Raw genomic sequence first — 22512 nt, forward strand, 5'->3', positions numbered from 1 at the left:
AATCAGGTGAAATTATTACGTATTCCTCGATTTTCTCGACGCTTACAAACGTTACATTAATTGCGAGACCTACTGTATATCGGCGCTCGTGTGTGATGTATCGTATCTATTCATTATGTTCGTGGAAAGTCGAGCAATTTACGGGAGTTAATCTGCACGAATGAATACATTTTAAATAGCTAATTTATTCACGGCTAGAATATCAACTTGGCGTTGTGCCAGGCGTATACATACCCTAATTTACTTCTCGTTACTGCATGTCTATGGAACATACATTTTTACAATGTAGATCTGCTCGTACAATTCCAGGAATATTTATGTAAAGTTCACCATTCTCGTAAACACTTTCATGCTTTACGTGAAATAAAATCGGCTGTGTTCAAACTGATATTTTAGGCCTAAAATTGAAAATTCTTTTTCATCTTTTTTATGGTATAATAATTTACTTAGAATACAAAGTAGTAGACATAAATCTTGTTAAATTTGATACAGTGAGAGATGTTATTATTGTATGTTATTTTTGTGGTTCATAGAATTTAACGCGTTGCGAGCTTTGTCATTAACAATGAAATTCTTTGTTGTCTCTATTAGTGTAAATCATCGAAATCAAAATTAAAGTAGTGGCGCAATGTTACTTCGAACTTGTCCTACAATTTGTTTTTCTTTAATTTTCCAGATCTCTACGTTGGTGTCGCACAGAGAACGTCCGCTATGTTCGGACAGAAGTCTCCGTGCAGTAGCCAGAGTCGGGCAAGCCGTGAATCTGGCGGTCGAGAGGTTCGTCACCGTTGGCGAAACCATCGCAGATGACAATCCAGAGATCAAACAGGACATGTACGAGGCATGCAAGGACGCAAGGGTTGCCGGTGAGTCGTTTCTCTGCTATAAATCTTCAGAAAACTAGTCAAGTTTCTAGAAAACGAATTTTCTTCAAACGTTACACTTTCATGACATAAATAAGTACGTTCATACGAAAGGTGAACGTTAAAGAATTATGGAACAAGTAAAAATCTTAATAAATGTTATTTGAAGGGTTGATGCTTTACTCTTTTACATTTCTGCCTAAACCAATATTACAGCTGTCGATAATGTAATCTGAACGGGGAAAAAAGCTTAATATAAAAGAGAGTTCAACTTCTCTATCTTATATTGGATCATATATCCTTTAACACATACATACGATCCTTTTGAAATAAAAGTTATAATAAACAGCTAATACATACCTAATTATTTGATTAGGAAAATGAGAATAATAACAAACAGGTAGTATTTCAAATTCCAAAATTAATTTTTAAACAAACGATATCTCGATTCACGTTGTAAATTTATCATTTGCTGATTTACGTATACGCAAACGTGTCTATGAATAATTGTATTAAAACAAAAAAAAGTTTATTGTTCAAACGACAAAAAGCACGTTTCCGCCATAGACATCAGTCCACCAAGAGCCAACTAAACATGTTTCATTCATAAGTTGAATGATAATATCAGAGCCTCCCGTCCCAATTGTTCTCGACGCCGTTTATCATCGTCACCTAACGCGTTCAGAGTTCGAAACACATGATAAATTATAATTTGCGCAAAAACAATAACAGGGAAAGATTTACGGTCGTGCGTGCCAAGGTGGACGCGCCTGAATTCATATATCAAAACTTGTTATGCGAGTAGAAAGCTGCTAAAAAGTCGCGCGACAATTCTAAAGCTGTTCGAAGATATAAAGACGTTTGTCACGAGTTGTCGTTTCTAAAAGCTGGAAAGGTATCTCTCTGCCAGGCATTCATGCTCGTGCTGACGCTGAGAGGCATACAGTCATTGTACCTCCAACAAGTTATGCTGAAGCTTGACTTCGCTGTAGCTCGCTCTCTTGACAGTTAGAACTCTGTATCAATGCTCTGAGCGATTCTGTTGGCGAGAATTAAAATCTCTGGCAGAACGCTACTTGGCCTCGTAATTTCACTTAAAATTGAATCCCCGGGCTCCTTATCCACTTTTAACGCGTATTCGTGAAGCCACGAATCGTTTACGTCCTCTAGATTGCATTTTGTAATTAAAAACCACTGTAACATATTCATTGTATAATTTAAATTCAAATTAATTTTTAACGATTCATATGTGAACAGTTGTTTATCTTTTAGTTTACTTTTACTTACCTATTTCTTAGAGAATGAGTACAATTTATTGTAAAATATTGTACTCTTCAAGTAAAAGTACATAAATATTAGAAAATATGTATACCTTTTTTTCTGTCATGTTTTTTTATTATATTTTGTGGATTCATGTACTTATATATAAAATAAAAATGAATAAGGGGCCCCAGGGATTTAATTCGATACGCAAAACTGAACGGAATATTAAATTGAATAGAAATAGAGTCAGATATCTATATATCACGAACAAAATATATATTTATACATATCTACAGAATTCCATTCCTAAATTGCTGAATGCTTAAGGACGTGCACGAACATTTTATTACACTTATCTTTTGATAACTTTGTCACAGTACAATTAAAATAGAAAAAATATTGGAGCATATACAATCGAGAAAAGTTATTTCAGTAAACAACACGTGTTGAATAATGTTGGAACGTTTGTGTACATGGCTCAATCAGAGATTTAATGAAAAGAACAGGAAGCGGTAACAAGGCGAATGCGAAACAGGACGGAAATTTATATTTCATCCTATTAAAACTTTACCTATAATACTTATGAGTTTTGCTAAATTGTTTGATTACTGTATACCCGTGACAATTATAAGTTTGATGGAGTTTGTATGCATAAATGGTATAAAATACCAAAACGAACATCCGTAATCCGAGAAATCTTTGGTAACGATTCACCTTTTGTTACTTAATATTACGTGATAATAACTAACAATATAATGGTCAATTTGTGTATATTTATATATTAGAAGGTTTAAAAAAAAATTGAATAAGTAACTCGCGTTATATAAAATATAATAAGAAAATTAATATATGTCAATACATGTTTCCAACAACAACAGTAATAATAATTAATAGCACACAATATCATGTACAATTGATTAGATAAATTGACAACTTCCTAGTTGGTTTAAATAACAATTTGTACTATATTTAAAGTAATTAGAAATTTGTTAATTTATCTTTTCAACAGGGATAACAGCACAAATATCTTGTTATAAATATCTAAATATATATGATTATTAACACATATAAAATTATTTTAATAGGTGGATTGATATGAAAAAAATCGAATAAATATCTAAATTCCAAGTAGCTAGCAACCACAATTTGGCGAATAGAAATGTAATTTAAAACAGTCGAGAATCTGATACGAAGACGGTACTCAAATACAAGTCTTCTATAGCACCTGTGTTCAGAAATAGTTTCTTAGTACGTACATGTGCTAGCTTAGAAGCACCATTGAATAGAAACGCCGTATCTAATCAATCATCTAGATTATCTATGCATACGAAATTGGGACAAGTAGCACGTGATCTTGAACAAATTGCTGTTTCGAAGTGCACGAAAGTAGCTAAAACGTTCTAGACAGAGCTTCATGTCTTATTCTTGGAATTCTTACTGTACGAGTATATTCAAGAAATAAGGCACGTTTCGAGCAAAGTGTTCACATTATACTACATTATACTACATTAATATTACATAGATTTCACATACTATTATTTCCATTTATTTCGTTTGTATTTATTTTTATTACCCATTATATAAAATGAACATGATTTAAATTTCTCTTGAAATAGAACATGAAATTGGGATTATCCTTATATTATTATTCCCATTTTCCATTTATTATGTTTCTTTTCTAAATCTTATAAACATATGTAAATTCCTCCTTTACGTCTTCTCCTTCTTATTTTCATTCATTTCGAATTATCCTTACGTTTTACACTCGCATACAGCTACACTGTAAGCACTCCACGCTTATCGTGAGATTTAAGAGACGCAAACGTTCCCTGTTGTCTCTGGTTGCACAGCTTCGCTCGAAATTTTTTCTCGAAAATCCCTCTTTTGTCTATTAACGTCCTCGTAGTTCACCTTGGTTCCCGTGTTTTTTACGATTCACCCCCTCCGAACAGAAACACTTCTCTCAAGCCTATATCGGTGACGTAGGAAGAACTGCCTCCGGCTAAAAGCTCTGAACATCGCCGCCGAGAGGATATAAATGCAAACTCTCGTCTGCAACTTTGCAGAAAGTCTCGGTAAGAATACGCAAACTGGAGGAATATGTCGTTCATAGCGTTGTGGAAGTACCTCTGGAAACACTCTTACGGAAGTACTCCGTGACACATTCATCGTCGTACTTGAATTTTGTGCTAATAATGATTGGACTGTGTAAAAGCCGCTAGCTTCGTGCACTAAAAATCAATATTCGTAATGCAGGAACTGTCCTCCTAATTTACACCATACTCCTAGAATTTATTGCCGGCGTGTTATGGACACATTTATATTGGCAATAATAATGCTCCATTCGTTGCTTTCTGAATTCTAAATTTATTATTGACTCAATTCTGTTCCATTTCGTAAATACTTTATCATTTTATTTCATTTCGAACAGGTTGACCTAACCCATATTTGAATAATTAGATTCTTTACTAAGAAAGTAATGAAATTAATTCCTTGGGTGTGACGTGAACGAAAATAAATCTGAATTGGATTCCCGAATTTGTGATTGTGGCAAAAATAAGTAGGTGCTGGGACACAAAATTTTAGCTGTGTAGAAGTTTTCGCAAATATTCGTTTGGCAATCATTAGTGATTATACGAATATTAATATTGTATATATAAATAATCCAATATATATTGGATGGTTTGGTATGGTTCATATGTATCATCAAGAATGTTGATATTTTCATCAAATTGAATTATAAAAGATTTTCCAAAAGAGGCTTTAGGATTCAGATTTATTACTAAAACAGAAGTAACATAGAACACATTCCAGTTTTTTATTTCATTTTAAAGTAGTCATGATTACAGTTAAACGTAAAAGGTGATGTCATTTATTTATCCACTACGACCACGGTAATGTTGCCTTCTTTTTTTGGCGTATTTCTGGCATTCGGTGATGATATGGTTCATTGATAGGCTTGAGTCGCAAACGTCGCGTATGATTGAAAGGCTGTCATTCAAAATATGCCCGTGCATTAGTTTAGCGTGGCCTGCTCTTATCCTGCTTATAAATAACTTGTTGGTTACGAGTTCAATCCGTGCCACTATTCGCATTACGAGGCATTCAAATATTAATTTTCCAAATAAAGCTTACTTAATATCATCCAAAATTTTGTTATACATTATTATGAATTAATTTTCCAAATAAACGACTATTTTTCGCATAAAGATACCTGATCCATTCTGTTTCAATCAGTAATAATTAAAATATTTTCTACCTCCAATATGGAAATAACTTTTGCCTTCGTCAGCCCAATTTGTTAAACTGAAATCTTTCTATCAGTGTTTATAAAATTTACTACTTTTATTATTTAATTTTTTACCTCGTATCTGTAACTGTGATCTTTTGAAATCTCACAAAATCGAAACGTTCAATTGAAATTCATATTTTAATTATAATCGCCAACCGTACACTAAATATCGTAACATTTACACTTGAAATTAAGGACTCTTTCCATGTTGTGCGCAATATCAGACAGATTCGTTAAAGAATAGCGATCGTAAGATTCGGGAAACTTAAAGTGGAGCGTGTTTTCGCGACGCTTTTCTGTTTTCGCGGTGGAACGAATGCCAAAAACGTACCACAGAGGGCAAAAAATTGGTGCGTCATGGCCCAGATTCGAAGGTCCTTGAAAGATTTTTCACCATCTTGAGCGAAGCCTTGAGCTATGTGCCCTTCAGATGAAAACCAACCAACAAGAAGTCGCCGAAAGCGTTTTCTTTCCTGTTATCCGTTTTCTCAACGACGGCACTCGATGAATCGACGCGAGGAATCTCCGGAAGAATCGAGGCGCGACGTGTTTTCGAGTTAAAGTACAGTCGTATCGGTTCATCGAGGCTTGGGCGACTAACTGTACCTATAAAGATCAAGGAAATGTCTCTTCCCTTGACGATGCGAACGACTCCTTAAATTTCGTTATCGAGATGCCCCAATAAAGACTGTTACGAATCGTAGCAAACGAAATGATGAGTACTAAACTTGATAGTAATATGGGATCAGTGGCTCGAGCGCAGAAATACGATCGGAAGATGTCGACTGATGCTGCAGATATCAGTTCTGATTCGATCAAAGAGAGTTATCGACTTGTGGAACAGGTCCCATAGGATTATCCCAATATTTGGGATTATCCCAGTTCGCGGGGGCGTATTATTCTCGACATCCCAATATTCTTGTGCTAAGAGTTTTTCCTCCAGAATTGTCACAGTGTGTTTATATAGGAAAATGAGGAGCATTCATGAAACAGTTATATTCGTTCTTACGATTAGGAAATTATAGAGGAATAAGGTAGAAGTGGTATCGTAAAATTGCAACATGTTTAGTAATACGAATCTTCTACAAATTCAGTTTTTGAGTTGATTTTTCTTACGTTAATCAGAAGAATTGTTGATTTTTCGAAATGTAATTGTAATAATGGAAACATCGAAATTACGCACAGTTGAGGGTTTCATAATTATCTAAATTTTTATCAAAAATTTTACAAGTCACTCTAACTCTAACCATAGTTCGATACACTAACAACAGAATAACAGAATTCGCGACAGTGTAGTCTCATAGAAGAGAAATACTCGCTCAACAAATTGAATATCGATAAATCGTTCAATAGATGACAGAGACTGAGATTATCGTTACCAAGAATCAGACAGTGAGAGATAGTAACGATTTCCTCGTGACTATTTGGAAACAGCGGCAATATTAAAATTTGCAGAGGTCAGGACAAAAACGGTATCTGTAATAGGATGATTCCTATCTCAGTGAAGTCTACTGTAACTAATCCTGCGAATGATACCGTGGGATGGAAATCCACTACGATCGCGATGTGGCACGCGATGTATCTGAATAAATCGTTACAGTCGCTGCGATAAATTCCGTTCGGTCGTTGTTACTTTATCTCTCGCTAAAAATATCCTTGAATATTCGTATTGAATCGTAGCTGGAAAGTATTCGAATATTTATAGATACCTACAGCGCACGAATTCGTTCGTTTGACGTGCCCTAGGGTTTCCGAGAATGTTGTGTAGTTTCAGTCGTGCTCCTTGTTGCGTTTCAAACCAATCTGTTGAAATAAAGGACGAATGTGTAACGATAAAGGGTTTTCGTAAAAAGGGATTTGTTTTTTTAACAATATCCGAGTCGGTATCGAATGTACCCAGCCCTTTTATTTTTTCGTTTCGTTTTAATTGGAAGAAAAACACGATTTCCATTTAATCTGAAAAGTAGAATCATGCCAACAGATGTATATTTTTATTAAAATAACAAAGTTCCAAATAAAAATTTGGAATTGCGAAAATGTACTTCGTGTTTGTTTGGGCTTTTATTATTCGTTTAATTGATTATTAAAATTATTATTAAGACTAGAACGTTGAGAAATGGCCAAATGCAGAAATTATAGCTTGTAGGACTGCAAATCGACGGTGGTGATAACGCTTATGAAATGACAGAATCGCTTCGCAGAAGATTAAATCGAGTAAATCGATCGGAAAACAGAAATTTAATAAAGCTGATAACTGAAATTAGGCCACGATTAATTGTTAATTGGGCTTCTAATTCGAACGCAGGCGAATCTGGACGTGGATCCACCGGAAATTGCGGCAGATTTCATCTGCAAGAGCGATTGTGTCTGTGGCGGGCGATAATTTACGATACACGTAGTCGAAAATTCACGATAAATTCGACCTGACCACACCGACTACCTCGTACGTTACCATGTGTATTTATGAGCACACCGAGAGCGAGCAAAGTGAGTTTTCTGTGAAAGCAACTAAATTTCGTTCAGGTCAAACAGTCGAAATTGGAAGAGCAAGGAAATAATGGCGACTGTGCGCCGGTAACAATGTTCTGTTTCGTAATTCATTTGCAACAAGTGGAATTTACAACGTAATTCCATGCAATTTAAATTCAATAACAACTCACGATACAACGTACGATATTCGAATTTTCCACGTAAATTATCTGTCTCGAACTACATAGTATCAAAGGTTGCTTACTTTGTCAGAAAGCAAATATTAAGTTTAGAAATTAATTCTGAGCCTTACCATTTAATTATTTATAAGTCTATACCAACTTTCATAGTGTAATTAAACACACAGATTGTATATATGCTTGATTTTACAATTTTTGTGTGTGTGACTGCAGAAAGATTAAATTTTATGTAGTTATTATTTACAAATAAATTGTAAGTTCAACTTTGAAAGGCACAGAATTAATTTCTACACCTAGCTTTAAATGCTCTATAGGACCAAATGATTAATCCAAATAATTTTAAAAGATTAAACTACAATTTGACTAGTATTTTTTGTTATTTAAGAGAATTCAAAGTGAAGATCTAAGCGTTTGACGTTTAATAAAATTAAACGTTTGCTTGCACTGGTAATCGTTCTATTCATTTGAATTCTTCACTCTATTTCGAAGGACTCGCAAGGAATTTCTCAATGAAAGATGGTGGGTGGATGTTTGAATGAATAAAACATAAGTAAAATGCAGCTGGGTTTTTGAAATAAGGACATAAGGTTCTTAGAATACAAAAGATACATGGTAGTTGAGATATGAATCTAATTAATTGATAGTGGTAATAAATGTATTCGATGATTCCAAGAATTTAAACGTTGATCGAATAATTTCGTGATATGGCATCATTGACAAGAGAACGGTATTTTTATTCGAATTTGTACTTTAAAACAGCAACCGATTTAAATGGGTAGCAAGTTTGAGGCTTCAGAAGTTTTTGAATGCCCATTTTAATGTAAAATGCTCGAACACTTGAAACTCTTCAGTCATAATTTCAATGAAAAGTTGTTCTTCGTAAAGTTTGTAATAGAAAATGGAATAACAGCTGAATTTATTTATAGGACAATCGTTTCACTTTAAAATACATACGTGAATGTTCAAAAATACCATTATGTGGAGTGGAGAATAATATGTGTTTGACATAATCTGATCATACATAAAAAGACGCGTAGATTTAAGGTTAATTACATATTATTTATCCCTAGTAAAATATAATTTTGTAATTTAATTTAAACGATACGTTGTGGTAATCAATACATACCATGGGATTAATTAATAATTAATAATTAAAATTAATTATTAATTATATACTTCAAATAATCATTAAATACTATCATGTACAATATCAATGAAATACGTCACAGTACAGGATAATTATACATAAAAGGACATGCAATTTTAACATTAATTACGTATTGTTTATCTCTTCTGAAATACAGTTTCCTAATTAAATGTAATGATTAAAACATGCCAATCACGAAATACCAAGGGATATTGAAAAGATCGAAATTTGAATATTACGAACAAAACTTATAATTAATCGTAAATTTTTGAATGTAAATTAAATACTACCATTTACGCTTTTAATAACATACTCAATTTCAATGAATGAAAGCACTACTCAAGTACGTAATATTTTTAAATTAATATCAGACACTTGTACAACATTTCAGTGATGCATTACCCCGCTTTACCTTGGAACGAGCACTCTAAGCTCGTCTCAGAGACGTGCTATCTTTTAATTAAAATTAAGAAATGTCCGTTACAAGTAAAGGGAGTCACCCTGAAAGTTTAGTTTCCCTAACGAACGCACACTCTTTAAGTTCCGTTTCTTAACGATCGTGCACGTACAGAGATAGCAAGGGGGAAGTCGAATAGATAGTATCAAAGAACGAGTGGCGTGAGAAAATGTAGTACGAGGTCGAAAGTCAAGAGGTGGACGATGATAGTTAAGAGGACATAGACGAGGAGACTAAAAACGACAAAGAAGACATGTTCGGACTTCTCTGCGTCTCGATTCAGCATGTAACGATTCATAGAGGAAGACATTTCTCAAGCATGTTTCGTTCGTGTTTCATGACGATTCCGAGGGTACAAGTAAGCGCCATCTAACCGTTTCCATTGACAAGAAACTTGCTTCTCTGTAACTTTGGGAATACTGAAGGGAGAACTTGGGGATCCCATTAGTCAGAAGATATTAAACACGAGAACACTACTTCTCTTGTGTAAAATATTCTCAAAGTATTATTCATTGTCGCTCATTCAAATTGGAATTGTATGGTGAACTAATTAAAAACATTAGAAATAAATTATTATTATTTTATAGAACTAGTTTAGAATTAACGACCACTGCAAGTTAAATGTTGGACATTTATATACATATGTGAGTCGTAATATAATTAAAATAAATACAGAATGACTTATGGTTAGAATAACTAATTTTTACATCTAACAATAATTATAAATACTATTTACCGTTAATGCTGTTGTTTCGTAACAAATCGACGTTATTTTTAACTTCAAATAGCAATGTAAAAAATAATAATAAAAAATAAATTATTTCAGTTATGTCTTATTCCCACTTCAACTAAAATCTGCCCAAGTTTGCCAAAGGTAATTTTGCATAATGTATGCATGAGGGGCTCAATGATCGAAGGGCTCCCCTTTAGTCTTCGCCGTAATGTGGCTTAGTCTTAGGAGGTTCAGTAGCTTCGAATTACATTACGATCATTGCTACTTTCCATCGACGAATGTTTTCGCGATCTTTGTACAAACGGAAGCGTGTATCGTGACAGTTTAACCTCCGATTGCGGGTTTCGTGTCGTGAAACTGAGCCGTTTCAATTGTTCCGTAGTCTTGGAGAGCTTTACGGACAAAGACGACCCGGGAAAAGTGGGAAACGAGTAAGGCAAAGCAGGCAACACAGCCCAGAAAGTGGCGATATGCCAAGCGATATACCGTCATGAACAGTGTGCATAAATTTCGGAATAAAGCTATCTCATAATCCTGCCTTGGCTTTCCTGCTGAAGATCCAGATGCTTCGAATCATCTTTGGCTTGTAACTTCTTCGACGATTACTTCTAATATCGTTGATCACGTCAACAGATTGTAAATGGCGCATAGAATTTCATATATTTTTATTGCAAATGTTCGAATTAATATTAAACGGTTGATGATTGCTAAGGGTAAGGTCGGTTAGCTTTTCCTTCCTTGGTAATGAATTGAATTAGGAAATTCAATTTTACGTTTCATGTTAATATCTAGGTAAAGTCCCTCTGTTTATCATATGCAATAATTACACATGTCCAGTAAAACTTAAAATGAAATAAGAATAGGAAATGAACATGTCATGTCATGTGTTCGCTGATATTTTTTTGCTCAATTTTTATTGAATATGTTTAATTTTTGTATTGCAGCGCAGTGAAATGTTTTACATTATTTGTGCCACCTTGTACTCTGCAGAGATATTGTATTAACTCGCGCACATATTCTTAACGTATAAAACGTATCGTAACGTCTTTTTTACATTTTTCAACACATTGCGCACTTATAAGTATAGATCACTGTATTATTTGTTAGAGAGAGAGAAAGTACGGTCGAAACGTTAGAATAAGTATTAAGATTGCGACTACAATAAATATTTAGAATTTTCTCCAATCAAGCAATCGTCCTTAAATAAAATCGACAATTCTAGGAAATTAAACTGCAAAGTACATACCACTAACATTAATTAGACACTCATAGTCCAGATAATGAAACTAAATTCAACTAAATTACCTCTTAAATTAATTTCGATGAAAATTACTTCTCAGTCGTTGCAATAAATCAGAATTTTTTATCGAGACGTTATTAACAAATGAATCACGGAGTAATATTCAATATTTGATGAGAAACGTAGCAATTTCATTTCGAATCGGAAATTAATATCGTTGACAAGCGTAACGCGAGTTTGGAAATTCCGATGTTGGCTTTCTCTCAAAGTAAACGGCTGCTGTGTCGTCGTCCACTAATAACTGCATCGATCAACGCCGAACAGTAACTTCTTCCACAGTCTGTGTACCCTTACGATAGATAGCACTCTGCTATTTTTATCCCAACTACCTTTTAAGATCGGGTCAAGTCAACGTGCAAAACATTTATTAACCCCCCAGCGTTTTCCAGCGAAGATTGAGGCCGGGTGCATTGTTTTGGCGAACCTCGAATATTTTCACGTATCTATTTACAGGATTTCCTCCTTCACGATAGAAACTTCAACATTTACAAATCTTGAAATAAATTCGCTATTTTTAATTTCTTCGTCTATTGGGTTGGAAACGATTTTAATGTTACCACGAGGAGTTTATGTAATTAGTGTTTCCAAAGAAATGATATAATAACATAATATATATTTTGGAAAAATATATAGACTAAAAACAATTTTTAAGATGAATTTATGAATTTGCAAGTTTCTAAATCGAAAAATATTTCTAACGTTACATATCCCCATTTAATGCATAAAAAATACTATTCCAAAATATATATATTTACAGCTCCCTAAATTGAGAATTAAACTACTGATTTTTGTCTACTATTTATTACTTAAACAAGCAACCCTTGTTATCGCGGAGCTCTCGAAAACGAGCAAACACGATTCGACATTTAAAAGCGGATTTATCACGTGACATCAACAATCTCTCCACTGTACTTAATCCTTGATTCGTAACGCCACGACAAGTTCATGTATAAATTGTCAGTTCATTCAGTCGTGAAACTTATCGCGGATCTAACAGCAGATATTATGTTACACGTCGAACGAACTTTGCGTGTTGGATTCATTTCGTATGCAAGATCTGCGTGAACATGTATAATTTGATATCGGTGTCACGTGTTCGATATGCACTCGATTGACAGTGCACTTCATATTACAACACGCGTGACGCATATTCCCGAAGGGGTTTAGGGGAGGATTAATCAGACAAGCGGATGGGGATGCGCTGGTAAGTGACGTGGAAATTGTTAATACTTCCGAGTATATGAGAATATCGACGTTGTTTTGATATTCCTGCTGTGTTTGATTGATCTACCGATATACATCTCACGTAATCGTACAAGTGTTTCAATGAAGGAGTTGCGTTACCTTTGCCGTAGCCGAAAATCGGAATTGGTTTTTCTTTTATGGAAAACCGTGACCCTTAACATCTTTTCATTTAGATGTCCCCTCTCAGAAGGGAAAAATTAAGGGAAGGCAATAAGAAGTAAATGAAAGTATTGAGACATGTACTGAAACATATTCAAAAAGATTTAAGTTTCTCCAAAAGGACATTAGGTTTTTATTTTTTAATGTAATCGTGGTGGACATATAAATAGAAATATGTACATATAAATATGTTGGAGGAATCGAATATATCGATTCCTATTTATATTTAAACACAGACCCGTTTGGAAAATCCTTCTCCATTCACAATGGTATCAACGCTCTAAAAAAGCGAGTTACGAAAGTATTTTAAACTATCGATCTAGAATACTGATCGGAGTTGCTCTGATATCCTACTGTATTGGAAAAATTGCGGTCTAAGCTTGAAAAATTAATTTTTTTTTATACAGGATAGTAGTTTCAAATAGGAACTTCCCGATAGACTCGTAAGCGATAATTCTTGATGCTAACGAAACGATTAGTGACACGATTTATTTCACATCTTTAATTAAAGTGTTGAACGGTGAGATTTATGGACTCTCGCTCGGAGCATTCCGCAGCTCTAAAGTATAATGCACGATCATCGATTTCGATGAGATATACGAGATTAGTTGGCTGTGCAGAATTTTGAACTCGGCTATCGATAAAATTGAGGATTTACTGATAACTAGCGAAGTTATATTTAATAAATGAACATATTTCAGCAATTCGATTTTGCGGTCAGGCCTGATTCAATTTCTGATCTCAGTCAGAGATAGGCAAAATTCTGATGTCGATAAAAAGCTTTGGACAAAAAAAATAATAATTTTAATTCTGCAATTCAATATTTTGCAATAGATCATCAACGAGCTTGTCTAGATTAGTGTGTCCTTATATTTATATCGTTTAAATAAACGAAGTAAAATATTTCTCTGAATTCTCTTGCCTAGATATATTTTATTTTCCTGGACACTTTTTTAATTTCTTTGCTACTACGAACATTCTAGTCGTATATGTTTTTATTTCTATATTATTATAGTATTTACTTATTTAAGTGTGTTAAATTGTAGTCTTTCAAGAATTTGTGAATCTTTTCTCGTATAGTGTCCCTTAAAACTTAGTGTTGTGGTCTGTTTGTCTGTTCATTTAAAGAAACTAACCACGTGTTTTACGCGAATTGTCAGCTTCCATTATCATGGCAACGGATCAATGGTACCAAGCTACCAATCAGTGAACTGGGTTATACGCAGTGCGCCTATATTGCGGTGCTGCGATATCTGTAATCCTGTGCTCACAAATTTACATGTGGAGCCGGAGGACGCTCCAATTTCGTCGTTGCATTGCTAGATCAAAGACTTATTTGGAATATACCACCAATGGGCGATAGAACTATCTGGTCGTGTGATACACGTTCAGCGAGTTTTTATTGGATCATAAATATCAATGGTGGAGAAATTATTTTAACGCTGCGCTCTAGTTTCTTGCTAGCACTTAAAGGGGTAGTGTCGCACTTTAGGCTGAGACATGAAGAGTCTGAATCATTTTCATCGAGGGAATTAGTAACCACATTTTTCATCTGATGTATTAGAATCTAGGTATACATTATTTTTTTTTTTAAATCAGGTTATTGTCAGAATTATTATTCACAGTCTAGTACAACAAAATTATCCCAATTATGACACAAGGTGACGTCTTATTATTTTAATAAAATACATTAATATGTATTAAAAAATAATTTTAAACCATATAATTGAAGTACATATTAAGGAACTCGAGACTTTACTATTTTAATAAAATATATTACGTTAGATTAAAAAAGAATATATATGACTTTGTAGGAATTCAATATATAAAATTTGTTACAAGGTATTACAAAAATAATGATGTATCTGTAAGACAAAATAGTACGTCCACTAATCGCTGACGCTCTCTGTACCCATAGATGTTCGCAAAAGCGATGAAATCGTCCCTCTGATCGCAATTAGTTGGCTGCAGAGGCGTTTTCATCTTAAGAGTTACACTTTTTTCAACTAAATTAGTCTCTCGGCGACAAAACGATTGAATAATCACGCGGATATTGGAGGATCACAAAGAGCTAAGGGAATAACAAAAATAAAATATCGGTATTTTAATCTACAGTTACAAGATTGTCTCTCCAAGAGCAACTCGCGATGGGAACGTTGATTGCTCCCGATTGTCGCTGCTTCAGGTTCTTTGCTTTTGATTCGCGAGATTTGTTCGCGGAGGAGCTGCTCCCGTGGGTTCCTCTTCTCTGCGCTTAATCTTGCGAATTGCGATCGACGCAGCACATCGAAATAACGAACGTCGATATCGGGAAAAAAGCACTTCTCTTTAAGATAAACTTGAATGCGTCCTTCTGTCCGGAATATTGCACGCGTATGCACGGACTTTTCGCGTAGCCAGCGTGAACAGGCTCTGTAACAATTCCATCCGTTCCTGTGCATTTCGCTCGTGTAGTTCTGCTGACAAAATTTGATTAGCTCAATGATTAATTGAAATTCCAACTGTAATGGGAAAGAAGGTAATCGTCAAAGAGGTTGTTCGTTTAGCTAATTCATTACCGCTTAATCGCTCTTCTTAATTGCATCTCGTTTCTGTTTAAGGAGAAGATTGCAGTTGAGTCTTCTTGGTGAATTTAATGTGTTACATTAGTTGGAATTTAGTGCAGGTATAAAAGAATGAATGCAGGTTCTTTTCAACTTTGCTTTATTATGTGGAATGAGAATAGAATGGTAATTCAAGAAGTTGCTTGAAAATTTGAAGAAAGGGTGAGGTAACGAATGAAGAATAAGTAAAAGTAATCATTATAGGAATAATTATTATCTATGTTGCTATTATTTAAAGAAATTGGAGGTTAAGCGAATACAATTATATTGACTAAATTTATATTCATAAATTTGGATGATTACACTGACAATTCTTGAAATAATTATAACACAAATATCAATCTTAATAGATGTACATTTTATTTATGCTATATACAAAATGTATTTATATGATTGGACTTCATATTATACATTGCAATGTACACAGAACCTGAAGAGCTCTAGACAATGCAATTTTATATGAAACTAAATTTCATTTAGCAAAAAAATGATATTAACAAGATTAAAAGACTATATCGTCTCAAGTATCTGAAACTGTGATCGACTTAATACAAAAAACTCTTTTCGAACTGGAACTTTCGCTTTCAGTGAAGGATCCGCTTATTGGGCAGACGCGACGGAAAAATAGTTCAGTCTACTATTGAGCCAGGACAAAGTAATACACTTCTGTGATTGTTAAATTGGGTCAAGGGGGATTGCATGGCGTACTTGATACTCAATCTGCATAAAGCATCGTAAGGTTTCGCTATCAAGGCAGCTGAACTGATTACGTTACGCGGCTATGCCTTCTAGGTTACTATCAGAGTGCAAAACGCCAAGCGGAAAGTCCTAAATTCGGTTCACGGGGTCTCTGAAACGTTGAGGGTAACATTTTCCAGCGGTTTTGCTGTCGCGCGTTGTACTACAAACGAAACAGATGTCTGTGTATCGTCTCGATCGATGGAGGTGTTCCGAAATCATTGTTTCGTGAACTCAGGCTTGTTATTGATTTAAAATATGCGAAAAAGTAGTTATTGCATTTGGAAAACTTAGGTGTAATTTAGTAGGTTAACCTGTAAAAGATAAACAAATACTGCATTTGAAAATAATTCCACACGATAAAAGCACGCTCTTCAGAGTTCTTCGATAAGATATCGTCGTCGTCATTATGGAATATGGGAAATTTATTGGTCGATCGCGTAAAATGAAAAGAACGGGAAACGGTGATTTAGCTGAACCCAACGCCGTATCTTCTCTTCTACTTCGTTTGGTCCTTGTCTGTGGTGCTTGGTGTGATCACCGAATACAAAAACCCTATCACTTAACGCTTCGTTAAACTTCCTTTACATTATCAATCTAGAAGCTCTTGCTTTTTATACGACTGCTGATCGATAACTCAGTCAATCGTGTTTAAGTTAGGAAAAGAATTTCATTCAACCTGAGAAAATTCTTTCATAAATTTCCGTGCAATAGTCTTTCCTGTATTATTAACATCAGTTAAATATTACAATGCATGAACTTCTTCCTTATCGAAAAGATTAATGAATAAATGTCCACATTGTAGATTACTTTTATTGTGTTTTATTTCATTTTGTTACATTTACATACAGCCACAAATTTTCATAAAATAAATAACACTTTTAATTCTCAAATGCAACACCATCAAATTGTCACGAAGTTGTTGGTCCCCAAAATTAAAACAATTTTTCTAAATACAAAGCATTAATATAAAATTATTTTCGACTTGGAATTAGTTTGAAAATATGTGCGATTGAATATATAGCAAATCGTGCACGACGTGGGAGAATGAAAATAAATTCAAATTGAACGAGTGATAAGAATGCAGCACGCTGCAGGAAGGATTCTATTAAGAAACTGTAGATGCCATAAAAGTTTCGTTCGCCGTAGTGAAAAACTTCCTGTTCCTTGAAGAACTTCATTTTCCAGCATTGACCCAACGTAAAAATTTACGGCTGTATGAACTTCGAAACTTGGACGACCAGGTGAAACTTCATAATAAGCAGGAACGGAAGACTAGAGTCTATCCGTTGCTGTTCGAAAGCATGTAAATGGGGTAAACAAAAATATTTATCACGGCTCTCAGGAGGATTATACAAATCAGATTCAAATTATTCTATTATTCAGATTACACAGATTCCACTAAATAGGAATAATTCGAAAATACGAACAAAATAAAAAAAGAATATTACGACATCACAGTAAAAGTATGTAAATCAAATAAAGATTATAAAAGAAAATTAGGACTATTTGGGATTAGAAAATAAGGTTTGATTTAAATGAAGCAAACAATCAAGAAAAAAATTGGTTTGCATCAAGAAATTAATATACATTAAAATCTACTTTAAATCTGAGAAGGCTATAATCTTACAATGTTACATTTATCAGGGAATTTTGGCATCATTTCTTAACGATCACCCCATTGCAAGGAAACTGGCGAAATTAATTACGATTGAAAAGTAGCACGGTATACAAGTTCTCGTGTAGCAGTTGAAAAGTTTCATGAATCGAGTAACGATTACGTGAAATTGAAAGCTTGCGACTTATCAAGTGGCTTGGATGAAAATTAATATCGAGGTAACGCAATTTAATTCTCATAATTTCTCGGATAGTTGCTTTACGGCGACACGTAATTAGAAAGCCCGGACGACGACTGCTGAAATACGAAATGAGAAAAATAATATCTCGGGCGCCAGCTTAAATGAAGGAATTTCATTCTCTGGTCGAAAAAGTTGACTACGTGGCATCGCGGTTGAAAAAATTGCGGAACACGACCACGTCGATCTGACGGATAACGTAACGTAATTAATACTTCATAAATTTGATTGTCAGCCAACTTTTATTAGGATAGTTTTGCATATTCGCGACTTTCATTGTACAACTTCAGAAAGGAGTTCTTTAATGTCACTGATTCTGCAAGATATTATTTACTAAATTAAGTTAAGATATACAGTGTTAATCAAAACAATATTTTTTAAAAGGAGCTTTAGGATTTTATCTTTTTGTAATAAAATTAAAAAGTAATGAAAATTTGTCATGATAAAATTGTATTAATATGAAATTTATTAATATACAATTTTACTATAATTTATTCATGATTAAAATAAATTATAAATAAAATAATTTTTGTCACATTCACAAGTAATAATTTATATTGTATGTAACACCTCTGTCAGGAATAATATGTGTTAATTCTTCGTAATTCTAAGCGTAAACACTCCTTCACGTTGTATTCCAAGCGAATTCGACAGAGAATTTTCCCACAGTTATTCTCGTTTAATTGAGAACGTTTCGCTATGTCAGAGATTTATTACTACGTTGAAAAAAGTGGATGTATAAGCTGAAACATTTTACCAGTTTCTCACGAGTGGCAATTGCGACAAAAGTATAAATTTACTTACAAAGCACTGGTTACACGAAAACAATTCATTTAAAATTTCGTAAATAACAGATTTTAATCAATTCTCCTAAAATAACTATCGCTCTAATCTCATCAGTGAAAATATATTAAACACACGATTAAAGAATAGAATCGTTTGATTACCGAGACACCCTCTGTATGAACTTTCACGCCAATACGAGCGAATCAGAATGCATTCGATATTCTTCACCACACGTTCGGCGCATTTCATAAGATGATAAATATTCATCGCGCGAGATGAAAGGAAATTCGATTGTGGTGGCACGACGATATTGGAGACGAGCTATTGCACAGCAGGATTATCCGCCAAAGGCTTGGAAATGTAATGTGTGCGTACGCGAGAGTTGGATTTGCATTGAACATTTTCCATATAATATTAAGGGTATGCAAATCCGCTCTTGAGATTCTGTTGGATCTGTTCTCTTTAAAAATACATTACTAATTCTAAATCACGAATTCAATGCGAAATTAAAATCACTCTTGGATCTAATAATTATGGTACTAGTAAATTTGAGAATTTTCATTCTATTATATAATCCGCTTAATTATAACTTATAATGATGGCTTTTACTGCGAAGTAGTTACATAACTAAATAATTGGTTGCTCGTTAAGAAAGAAGTTTAAGAATATGGAAGATTAACAAGAGTGATTTCTTCGTAAATAATAATTTCAATCTCAATTACAATCTTTGAAGAAGGTTATGTAAATTAAACATATAAACTGAAATTAGCGAACTTTTTATGAAGAGTACTTTGGAATGTCTCAAAAATTTAATAATGTCTGTTCCTTCTAACTACAGTAATACTCTAGCTAACTTGATTCATCGTGAGGGTGGGAACTTGAAATGAGTCTGGTAATTATTTAAAATATGATCATGTCTTGCTATTGTTCAGTGCAGCTAATTGTGTAATTCCGTTATTTAGAGAAAGAACCTCGGAAATAGGACGAGTGCTTAATTACGCACACTTAGGGCGCTCTAATTTTAGAAATCTCTGTGTCTGCAATGAGCATGTATGACATATAAAAGCTTCACTAAGCATTGCGTCACTACCGCGCTATTTCCTCGATGACACGTCATTATATTAGAATGAGGGAATTTAATGCATTAACGTCATTTCTCTTTCAAGAAATTCATTCGTATTCTGGCTAGAAAATGGTCTCGAACAATACTATTGAGTTGTCATTTTGATGATGCGCGAAGCGTTTAGTTTATGTCTCCATACACACAATTTTATACTAATTCACGTAATATGCAAACTAAATTATGTGACATTAAATCTCCTTTTATCTTCTGAATATTACAACGCTAAGAGTGTTGTTAAAGTTTATGAAAGTCTATGAACTGAATATTTAGAACCCTGATAAATAACTCACTGAGGGAGTTATTGATAATAAATATTCAATACAATTGAAATTATTTATTCGTAAACTCGCCGCTCCTCTAAAAATCTCGAGTCGTAATACTTTTAAATTTGCAATGGAGAACTTCGGAATATATGAATGTGGTGAATCAGGTAATATGCAAAAAGTGGATGAAGTATTACGTGATACAAATCGAATATAGCTGACTATGCAACTACGCGCGATTTCCCTTCGATTTCGTAACAGAATCTGGATGTCCTAACACAATGACGATCGTTTTCCAGGCTCGGCGATCGAGAAATTATGCGAATGCGCGATGGAGGACAGCCTAGCTGACCGAGGCTCCGTCGTCAGGGCGGCTAGATGTCTTCTCGGTTCTGTGACGAGGGTTCTTTTACTGGCGGACATTGTCGTGGTCAAGCAACTCCTTCTTGCGAAGGACAAGGTGGCTCGCAGCCTTGGCCGCCTTGAAAGTGTCTCGAACTTCACCGATTTCGTGAAGGCATTCAGCCAATTTGGAGCGGAAATGGTGGAGCTTGCTCACCTGACAGGTGATCGCCAAGTAAGTAACTACTCGAGTAGCTTTACTTTGGTCTAAACGTTGTTTGTATGCGGGAGAAAGTTTAACAGAAACAATGCCTCGCTTTAAAGGTGCTAAAAGACTACGTATATAATATTGGGTAAAGGTAATTATTATTCCTTTTTTTTTTTATACAATCTACAGACGGTTATTAAATTATTATGAATACTTGTTTTTTTTATGACTTTTTTTACGTCGCAAAGCATCGAGAACATTCTAGAAATGAAAATAGAAATTATCCGCTCGTCATCTTCTTACGAATTCTCTTCAGGTATACATATAAAAAAATCCAAATCTCTGCAAAGATCCAATGTCTTTCCCAATCCACAATTATGAAAGTGGAAATTATCACTTTCTGAAGGAAATATGTTTGCTTTGGACTGTTGTTGAATATCATCTGAATACAACAGATGTGTACGTTAGATGACAACAAAGATTATACTTTAAGCTTGATTCATGAACGTGGACAATTCTCCAGCTTAACAGTGCTACAACTTTGATCTCGAGATTCATAGAATCGCACAGTCATAGCTTTGGTATAAAGGGAACAATTACGTAGACTAATAGCCCACATGCCTAATCCAAACTAATGAGGATTGCCACCTCGTCTACATAATAAAGGTGTTATTGAAACATTGCCTTCTCGTTAATTTATGGATTTTTGTTATTCTGCTTTTTACAGTCTTTTTAATTTATCATAGATTATGTTTTGATTTCTCCTTTTCTTATTAACAAAATTATGACGCTTTTTAGTATGAAGTATTTGCATTAAAATAAAATAGAAAAAGCAACTGGCAAGTTTCATATATTGTATATACGATTTAGTGATAGAAATCTAGCTTTTATTTTATTATTTCACATTAAATCGGTCTATTGCCTTAAAAATTCGAAAAACGAGAAATCAGCAATTATAACGAGTTCATCTCATCAAATCTTCTTTTGTTTGCTATAATTATTAATTCCAAGCATTGTCAAACATATATTTTGTCCTAGAAATTAAGCTCACTAATTTCAAGACACGCAATTACAACGTCTTAATCCGATCAGTGAATTAATCCTTATTTGCCTAATCGTCTCGCACGTCATATTCTCGGCAGCTTCGTAATTACTATCCCGAAAATGTATTCCGAAAATGCCTTTTATTATTTTGCACTTGTTGTAACAAGTGAAACAGAAGCAATCGATGGTTGCCGCCTATTAAATTCGTGACGAACAGGACCAATAAGGGAGACACTGTTATTCCAATATAAAACAAACGTGACGGGAACTGAATTTGAAGTACTCTCGTATCCGAAGTACTTCCGATATTTCGTTAAAAGTGAATTCATTTGGTTTTGCGGAATACGTGGAAAATAGTGTTTCGATACAATCGGCGAAAAATTCATACTTTTTGTTAAAATTCTTTTAACGTTTTATCCTT

At 34.2% G+C, this 22512-nt stretch overlaps 1 protein-coding gene across 3 annotated transcripts in view; it reads left to right on the forward strand.

The window, feature by feature from the left end:
* LOC128886049 (alpha-catulin) overlaps positions 1-22512 on the forward strand; it is a 95211-nt gene that overhangs the window by 49202 nt on the left and 23497 nt on the right. For all 3 annotated transcript variants that reach the window (XM_054140582.1, XM_054140584.1, XM_054140583.1), the window contains exons 2-3: positions 677-866; positions 20797-21074. In XM_054140582.1, the coding sequence (XP_053996557.1) occupies positions 677-866; positions 20797-21074 (468 nt within the window). The remainder of the gene's footprint in view (positions 1-676; positions 867-20796; positions 21075-22512) is intronic.

The sequence above is a fragment of the Hylaeus anthracinus genome, unplaced genomic scaffold (assembly GCF_026225885.1).
Source record: "Hylaeus anthracinus isolate JK02 unplaced genomic scaffold, UHH_iyHylAnth1.0_haploid 11982, whole genome shotgun sequence".
NCBI lineage: Eukaryota > Metazoa > Arthropoda > Insecta > Hymenoptera > Colletidae > Hylaeus > Hylaeus anthracinus.